At 39.9% G+C, this 10,047-nt stretch overlaps 1 protein-coding gene across 2 annotated transcripts in view; it reads left to right on the plus strand.

Moving 5' to 3' along the window:
* Nucleotides 1–9,186, plus strand: part of Arfgef3 (ARFGEF family member 3) — a 150,613-nt gene extending 141,427 nt beyond the window's left edge. For both annotated transcript variants that reach the window (XM_087911585.1, XM_087911582.1), the window contains one exon: nt 963–9,186. In XM_087911585.1, coding sequence (XP_087767711.1) covers nt 963–1,154 — 192 coding nt within the window. In that variant the 3' untranslated portion in view covers nt 1,155–9,186. The remainder of the gene's footprint in view (nt 1–962) is intronic.
* The last annotated feature ends 861 nt before the right edge of the window (nt 9,187–10,047 follow it).

Here is a 10,047-nt window from a genome sequence, read left to right on the forward strand (position 1 = left end):
TAAAAAGAAGACGCTAAAGCTGATTTTTTTTTTTTTACAAAAAGGCTTTAGCTGGCATTGAGCTCTCCTGTCATTTGAATATGGCACTGAGGCTATTCTATCGTTTTGAAACCGTGTATGAAGAAAATAACATGAATTATTTTAACCATCGTGAGCACATATGTAGCATGTCAAAAGGAGTTTGAGGGGGGAACAGCATTGATAGTGTTTTTCCAGAAAATCTGGAAACAAAGATTCTAGGGGATTCTAGATGAAGTCCTTTACTGCAGAGTCTTGCTAGAGGTGCATCAGAGGATGGGGGTCCTGGGAACTCTACGTGTACATACATTTGAAATACACCCTACAGGAGTCATGCCTCCTCCTTTGAAACATATCCAACAGAGAAGTAAACTTGAGAAGACGGAGTCTGCCTAAGTTTGCTAGACTAGTTTCTTCAGTACTAGGGAGTGAACCTAAGGCCCGATACACGCAAGTCAAGCCCTCTTCGCTGAGGGACATCCCTGTTTTGGGCTATGTTGTTTTTAAAGTATCCAGTAACCATGAGATAGTTGTTTATTCTTTAGTAGATAAGTTTCTTGGTGAATCCTGTATCTTAATTGTTTTTAAATGTGTTGGGGTTTTAAGGATTTTAAATCTTCTCCTACATTAAGGTAGAATGATCCCAAGTGATCCAGGTCTTAGCAGACAGCTAATTGAGCTGATTGAGCTTTCAGTGCCTCATGGACATCTCCTCCTGCGTTTTCAGTCTTAACAGTTTGTGAAAGCTAAACATAAGCCATCCCTCATGTTAGAGGATTCTCTTCCCATCCTTCAGTATGTGAAATGAAAACCAGTTTGTTACAGGCACATTAAACTATTAGGGTTCATTCCTGAGAAAACCATGTGCAGATTCCCAGAGCTTAACAGCACTGCCGTGCTAAACCATGAGGCAGCCAATAACTCTCTTCCATCCTTTCTCATAGGCATGGACCAACATGGTGCTAACCGTTCTCAATCAGATTCAAATCCTTCCAGACCAGACCTTCATGGCCCTCCAGCCAGCAGTGTTCCCATGTATCAGCCAGCTCACCTGTCATGTGACTGACATCAGAGTTCGTCAGGCTGTGAGGGAATGGCTTGGAAGAGTGGGCCGCGTCTATGACATCATCATTTAGAGGACTCAAATCCCTGTGGTCAGAGTCTGTCTGTCCATCCAGCTGATTGCATTTTCCCTACCACCAGCCCATTCAAGCTAGGTCTCTGAGAAACTAGTTCTCTGAAACTTAGTAACACAAAGCTTTTTCCAAGCTCTCCGTAATTAGCCAGCCTTGGGCTAGTCTGGATGCCAAAGTGGTATCCAAGTGACATGGTGATCTCTGGCCTCGCACATTGTTACAGGAGAGTCTGCATTCACTTCTAAATCTAAACTTAATTTCCAAGTGCATTTGCTTGTCTTATTCTACCCAAATGGATCGTTTTTAACAGCTCTCCTTTAGAAGCCCGAGGCTGATCCATTTAGTCCATCATTTTCAAAAATCAATGTAAGTCCTAAGAAAACATTTGCTGGGAAGTCAAGCTGATATATATATTCGTGTATCTAGCGCCAGACATAATTAATCAGAAGAATTTTTATATTCTGATGATTATAATTTGGTTGGGGAGAAAACTGCGAAAGTGTATTTTTCCAGTGCTCTAATCAAGAAAAAATGACTTCTAAAATATATTTGGGAACATTTCAACATTATTCTTAAGTTGTTAAGATTTTCAGGTTGATATTCATAACTTCCCCAGGTAAGGTACTGTTGTGCCTTTATTTCTCTGTTTCTAAAGGAAGGAAATTCTTTCCTAGCATGATTTTTAAGTCGGTGGCTCAGCAGTGGTGTGCACTGTCGCAAGACTTTGATACTGACTACCCTGTGTCCCATGAGTCTTTGCTTCTGTTCCCAAGGCAGACAAAGAAAAATGGTGCCTTAGTCTTTTGTTGCACAGACATTTCTATGCCCCACAACTATCTGAACGTAAGGTATGACACTCGGATTTTTAAGAAAGATTAAGATGCAATTCATTTTATATCACAGTATCCTTTGGAGGAAACGAACTCGGAGTCCTCCATCTGGTGAGCATACTTCTCAGGGGAGGGGCAAGAAGTGTGGGATGGGGATACAGCTGGACGGGGTGGGCTAGGGACCGTGACAGGATCGTTGTAAACCTTCCACTACAGCACAGTTGTGAGACGATGGTGTCAGTTACACAAACTCTAGACTGAACGGGAAGGGACACAATGAATTTAGAAAACTATTTTTTTCTACGTAAAACACCTCTCTAGCAAATTTACTCTCTTTTAACTCATGTTATTCAGACCAATATTTTAAGTGGATATTTCTTTTTCTAAGTATTATTAGAAAATTTATTTGAAACATAGTACCATATCTGTGGTGGGTTAGGAATTAAGTGTGAGGTTCAATCCCTTATACTTAGGAACCACTGAGCTTCCCCCGAGCCCTTAACACATATTTTATACATTTCTTACATTATAGTAATGACTAAAGCTTTTCAGGAAAGCCCACTCACACTCTACAGTGTAGGATTGGTTACCGAGGCATATGTGGCATTTCCCCAGTGCCTGAAACTGTATTCATATGTCATCCTCTGAAAATGAGACTTCACTCTTCAGTACTGAAGGACCTCACAGGGCTTGAACTTTATCCAGTGGTAATATTCATCAATGTTGCCCTCCATGAGAACTCAATAGCTATCTACAAGGTCAAAGAAAGGTAGACTGGCTTGTTTGGGGGGTCAAAAAGAAATCCCCATTCTCCATTCCATCCAGAGAGACCACAGAATCTAGAGGACATTTTTCTAGTCCCACAAAACAATCTCTGCCTTCAGAGACAATGATTCAACTTGGGTAATAATTCAAGTTTAAAAACTGATCTGAAGCAATGTTTCGGTTTCTCTCTTTTCTAGTGCTGGGAATCAAACCAGGGTCCCATGCAAGTTACACAAACATTCTCCACCACCGAGCTGTATTCCCATCTCTCAACTATTTATTTGTTTGAATAAACAATGAATTATTTTATCTACAACTTTAGATTTTATATACCTTATAAATGTCATTAAGAGTTAAAGATTTTGCCTTGTTTTGTCTTTCTCAACAAAAGCAGTATGCCCTAGCTGTTTAATTTTGTAGATTCTTTGGGGGAATCTGTTCTTGTTTGGCCTATAAGTACCTCGCTTTACTAGAAAGAGCACCTCAGTTAACCAGATTACTGAATTACAGCATGTCACAAAATGTGACCTTTCTTGAAGTATAAAAGGCAGTTTCCTTGTACATATGTCCCAGAAGTAAGACTCTGGTCTACTACAGACTGGTTACAAAAGCATGCAAGACTAGCTTGTGAAAGTGTTCTCTAACAGTCCGAGTAGGACCTGAAAATACAAGACTAGCTTGTGAAAGTGTTCTCTAACAGTCCGAGTAGAATCTGAAAATAAAAGGATGAGATAGACCTAATGTCATACCCAGGATGTCCTTACCTGCAATGTGGGAAGTATTGGCCTATCCTCCCATCATCCTCTGAGAGGTCATTCCAAGTCCCATGTTGTTCTTAGACCACCTCCAAAGCTCTCCGTACTCCAGAAAAGGCCTCTGGGTCTTCAGAGTCCAGCCAGAGGGAGCTACTTACAGTTCCAAATGGAATATTGCTCATTGCAAAATCATGGCTAATGAGTCGTCTTTCAGTTACATTACCCTGCAGGTGAGAGAAAGGGCAGGTAATTAGGCGCCTTGATGGACAGCGGTTCCTTCCCTCACCACTGTAAGTCCCTCTCCATGTCTAGCCTCTGCCTTTGCCCCTCTCTTCTTTCACCCTTTCAGGCTCTGAATGGAACCAGTGTTTTTTTTTTGTTTTGTTTTGTTTTTTTTTTTCCTTAGCCACTGGGGCTGAAGATCAAGGTCAAGGTGGGCTTTTGTGCTTAAAAGAGTCATTATCACTGTATGTCCCGAGGTACGCAGAACATTGCTCCTAGCTGCTTGTATGTACTGCCAAAGTTCTATTGCTTAAAGCTGACATTTTTCCCTCCTTTTCTTAGAAAACTGTGCACCATGAAACAGGCCACCCAGCACCGCATAAAGCAGGTGGCGGGGTGCCTGTGTTTCATGTATTGTCCCAGCATGGTGCACACCCACAACCCCAGTCCTCAGGAGGCGGAAGCAGTGAGACAGAAATTCAGAGACATCCTCGGGTCCATAGGGAATCTGGAGCCAGCCTGGGCTACGTGAGAGCCTGGAGAGCAAGGGATCAGATTTAATACCGGAAGGCTCATACATTGATCACAGAGTCTCACTTAGCTCCCAAAGCTCTCAGTCAGCTTTTAAAGATGTTTAGGCTGTCTCTTTACCCACTCGGTTCTCTTCTTCCCTTCATGGTAGACCCAGCTTTCTCCATGAATGCACAATTTTACCATTTTAGGTCATCTAGCCACTACCCGTCACTTGACTCCGGAAGATGCTAACAGACATTTCAGTTCAGATTGAAATTTTTAAACCAAGCCAGACTTATGCCTCCAAATTTCGCTCTGGAGAGGCTAAGGAAACGAGAACTGTACTGAGTTTAAGGCCAACGTGAGTGAGTTCTAGGACAGCCGGAGCCACAGTGTAAGAGCCTGCCTCAAGCCACAAGTGTTCATTTCCAAGTCCTCTTAACTTAGATTTCCTGGTATGACAATCAACACAAGCATCTTATTTAAAAAAAAAAAAAAAATCCACAGTCAATGGAGCGACTTTGTCCAGTAGCCTTAATTACAGGAAGGTAGTGCAGACCCTCGTCTCTCCAAATAGAGATAAGCGCTACTTGGGTAGAAACGATTCCTTTTTTCATTAGAAAACCTCTGACTGAAGACATGGCTCAGGGGTTAAGAGTACTTGCTGCTCTTGCAAAAGATTCGGGGCTGGTTCTCAGCACTCAAGTGGTGACTCATAACTATCTCGAAATCCAGTTTCAGGGACTATGTTGCCTTCTCTGGCCTCTGGGGGCACCAGGCACACACATGGCACACATATGTACGTGCAGACAAATACTGATAAACATAAATAGTTGCTGAAAAAAATGTAACGATCTGTTATCAGTGCCACCGAACTAAACAGAATGAAGGCCTTTGTTGAAAGAGGTAACACACTGGGTCACTTTATAAAACCTGGGTTTTTCCCTAGTTAAGGTCACAGATCCAGAGTGGTCCATAATTTATGCAAGTTAGCAAATAGAAGTTGAAGGTGTTTGTAGAGAAGAATCCCTGAACACAAAGCCTGCACTTTCTCATGCTGAGCGGTCAACACTGAGTAAGTTCGGCAGCGTGAGAGAACGGGGAAACTGCAAGGCCTTCATCAGAGGCTTAAAATGAATTCATTTGCTTCATAGCTCTATCCTGGACTAATATGTGGACTTTAAAAGTAAGGCTTAAAAGTAATGTCTTTATGATTAGAACATAAAGGATATCAAAATCAAAATCAAAATCTTAACCCTAAAGAAAACATTGAGGGTTACATTAAAGATTCAGTAATATTAGTGAGAAGCAGTGGGCGCAGTACTGCCATGCCTGTCTGACTGTAAATGAAAGAAACACAGCCGTCTGCATGGACATGTATAATTCACAACCCATTTTAGGTATCATTCAATCAACAAAGTGCCCTGTAGTCAATGGAGCCCCTCCGCCAGCTTCTCTGGCCAGTGCGCAGCCTACAGGTCACAATCAAAGCTTGGAGACACACAGACTAATCCTCCAAAACTGTACACATCCGCTCAAGAAAGAAACCACAATTTTGTACAAGATGGGCTGAAGTTCCGGGTAGGACAGCATCTGTGGGACCATGTGCCACACCCCAACATTTCTGCTTACTTCCATAGATGAGGAAAGAGCCAGAGACTCCGGTGTCCTGCAGTAACCTGAGGACACAAATGTGTTTGGGAACCACTGAGCAGGAACCCAGCAAGATTTAGCGTGGCCTTAGAAACATTTCTGAGCATTTTTTAACTGAAAATATGAACTTGATATTGGGAAAGATTTATGAAACTAGTAAGAGCTTGATTTATAATTATGCTGCTCTCTTGGAAAATATGACTCCATTATTCATAGCAGAAGAATCTAGAAAGAGGTTGTTTTTAAGAAATCCCCTTGCTTTGGGTTATAGTATTTGTAATTGACATAAAGGTACCTAAAAATTTTATTGACATGTTGTAATAGAAACATCATTTAGATGTTCAAAATATAAATACATTACTTTAGGAAAAACAGACAAAAAGGGGGAAATCATATACACCCAGGGCTATTCAGGAGAAACTAAGTTGAGAACAATGATTAGTTTCCGTATAAACAGGATACCATTTATTAATTTAAAAAAAACCCACTATGACATCAGTAGCACCCTACAAAACCTTTCACTGAATCATTGTATCACCACGCAGAGAGGTTCCAGGGAGAAGGCATTGGCTGGCCCCAACAGTCAAGGGCCCATCCAGCCGAGTTCCTTCAATCTTAAGAACTGTTTCGCTCTGTGAGTTCCTGTCCTGGCGACTGAGCCAATGGTGTCTAGTTTCTTTTGTCTGAAGAACAGTGGTTCTCAAACTCTTCGCATGCATCCAAATTTACGTATGGGTTTGTTAAGCCACAGATGTCCTGCTTCCGATTCTCTCCAGTTGGCAATCTGCATTTCTAGCAAGCTCCCAGATGGAGCTATTGCTGCAGCTCTGGGGACCACAGGTTAGAAATCATTTACTTTCAAATCCACCTGCCTTATCGAGCACGAAACGGAACTGACCCATGGGCTGACCAGTTGGGATTAGATTACTTACAACATTCCAGTTCTCCCCCTCCCAGTTTTATTATACCAATAATTGACTCCTACACTAGAAGACAATGAATGTATGCGTTGTACGGAACAGTAAGATAAGTCCAAGCTTCCCGTCTTTGTATTTAGAAACATTAATTCTATGAATGATTGTTTGTAACCTGTTGACCCTTTGACTTGTACTGAAGGTAATCAAATTTATGTGGTACTTGCATTCCTTCCTATATCATTTTAATGAGATGTTTCCACGTATGGCTCCATTATAGCCTGGCTCCTGGCTTACAGACGTTTTTAAGTAGTTGCTTGCTTGTCAGTTACTTTACATCTTGGATTGGTCATTAACATATCAGCATTTCAACACACTAAGACACTTCTAATGGTACCCTTGTCTTTCACTTAACTGTATGGTGTAAGTTAGGATTTTAGTTCCATGTTTATCTGTAAAGAGTCTACTAAATGGCTTTGTGGAAATTTTCAAAATGAAACAATTCCTTTTGAGCAGTAGATATGCCGGTCTTGACTTTTCCGTAAATATTGAATTTCTAAAGAGATCGGCACAAGGTAAACTAATTCTTATTCTACATGATGGGACAGAGAAGAAAGTCATCCTGTGTGCTTTGAGAATCCAGTGAAATGTTAACCCAAATACAGAGGGTCCTTAGTTTAAATTTTAACGCTTTTGCCCAGTTAATTAGCTTTAGAGTTCATTTTTTTTTAAATCATAAGGACCATATAATAGGAAGAGAAAGAACTGATTATCTGTGTTTTTATTAAATTAAACATCCAAGTAAATTAAAAATCTATTAATGTAATTCCAGCTACTCAAGCATGCCTGGACAACAGTGAGAGATTCCATTTCAAAAATAAATAATAAGTAAATAAACATAAATGTTTAAAAGAAGCATAGAAGGATTCCAGAGAAAAGTAATTAAGTATTCTAAATATTGCCCATTTATAAACTATTAATTCCATATAATTTTCATTGACCCAATGAAGTTTTTATTTATGTCATTTAGGCTATTGTTTGAATAGAAGGCAATCATTCTAGATACTTAAAATCAGTCAAAGCATATCATCACAATGTTAATGGTGTCAAGAATTCATCTTTGACTTTGTGGTTGCACATAACTGAGTTCTTTTTATTATTTCCTTTTCTTCCCATCACAATTTAAAATTATGCACATAGTTCTTTTAATTCTGATTTCAATTACATTTTAAAACTCAGTCTCTACAAAGACTTATTTCCAAACTGTTTCATCAACTGTTGCCAAAACAGAAGAGGGAGAACCTGAAAGGCAAGCTAGGTTTTCTCTTAGATCCTGGAAGGCTTAAGCCCTTGATAGCACCAGCTAGCAGTGACCATCCACACCACTTCACCCTCTGCCACCATTTCCTGGGCAGTTCTTTCCTCTGGTCCAGTATGGTAACAATCAGTTTCCCGCTAGGTAGCTACTTTTAGTCAAAGGTGAATGATCTGGGTATTTGGGCTTCTCTTTTAGTGAGACCCTGGGGAATATCATGTGATCTGATAGGGTAGTGAGACCCTGGGGTTAGAATATCATGTGATCTGATAGGGTAGGAGGGGGTACCTAGAGGGAAAGGTTACTTTTCTTTCTTGTTTTGTTTTTTGTTGTTGTTTTTATTTTGTGTGTGTGAGAGAGCGTGTGTGTTGGGGTAAGGTGGAGAGCTAAAACTCAAATATTTACTCCTCTAACCAAATGCCAAATGACTTCTGTTCCGCAGTGATTTTCTAAGAGGAATAAACAAATAATTACGTTTTCGATAGTTCCCCCTATTCCTATCCCCACTTGAGATACGACCACTAGGTAGGAGAATTCCTTTTATCCATTTTTGTATTATACCAAAGAATGAGCTTATTTTCATTATAAATTATGAATAAATGAAGCTAAGTATAGCCATAATGATTGAGTAGACTTACCATTTTCCCTATTAAGATGGAAATTTCATTCTTGCAGCCAATTCACCAGGAGCCTTGAATTATTTTGTTTACCCCAAAGGCCTTGTCAAGGAAGTATCATTTTTGTTTTGACTTATTATTTAGCCACATTTACCTTTACAAAGTCCTGAAAACCACTCTCCTTCAAGTGTTGCTATAACTGTCTGGTTTGATATAATCTGTTAGTTCACTGTTTTTCAGGTCTCTGTAAGCAAGCTTGCAAGTGTATTTTGTGTATATTTTATCTGAAGTGAAAAACGAATTCTAAAGAGAAAATATTTTAAAAGATACTGTATTTATGTCACTTGTGTTGTAGAATAAAGATTCAAATGCATCAAAAATCTGATATGGGAAGCAATTTTCTTCACATAATATGATTATTTGAATAAATAGCCTGTGTTTGTAAGGACTCTGATCTGTGGCATTTTATAACTCTGGAACAGGATCTTTTACATTCAGTCTTCTCAGATGGCTACAATCCCTAGTCAATCTACCTAGTAAAAAAAATTGCAGAAATATAGACCACTGTTTCTGTAGGGGGCAGAGCAAGGCCTGAGTGGAGCCCTGATTGGATGTGTACTCTTAACACAGATACATGATCACCTCAAGCACTCCATCACCTCAGAGGAAAGTAGCAAAGCCTGCTCCCCCCTTGGGAGTGAGACTCAAAAGTGAATATAAAAGTCTTCCTCAGGTGTGTTGATGTTGATAGCAGGATGATCTTCTCCCTCAGGATATTTATGGCCCAAAGACTGCTTCCCCTGAATTAGCTCAACCTGTTCCCTTGATCCAGCTGCACCCCATAAACCTGGCCTCCTTGTATATCCATATAGAATAACCCTGTCTCCCTGCTCAATCTTATGTAATAAACCCTCTTACTTCTGGGTGCTGAGAGTTCTCCAACAAAGGGTCCAGTACACCCACACCCAGTTTTTCTCCATGTGTCTAGTGTGTGTTTTTCCTTCTTTCCCTCACCAGCCCAGTAAGGTCCATCCCTGGAGCCATGCAAAAAAAGACATGGCGATTTGTCTACCTCTCTTTAAAATCAAGAATTTTTTCAATGTAGTCTTCATTTTTATCATAACAGATATCAAATTCACATTTTCATAAGTCATAATAGATATCAAATTTACATAGATATTATAACTTAACTTTAAAAACCAACTTGTTACCTTGATTTGTTCATACACAAATCTCTATTAATATTATTTTAATAATGAAAGCATGTAACCACTTCTCATGCTCTTAAACCGAACTGTGTCCTAAGACT

The sequence above is a fragment of the Myodes glareolus genome, chromosome 1 (genome assembly GCF_982192425.1).
Source record: "Myodes glareolus chromosome 1, mMyoGla1.1, whole genome shotgun sequence".
Classification (NCBI taxonomy): domain Eukaryota; kingdom Metazoa; phylum Chordata; class Mammalia; order Rodentia; family Cricetidae; genus Myodes; species Myodes glareolus.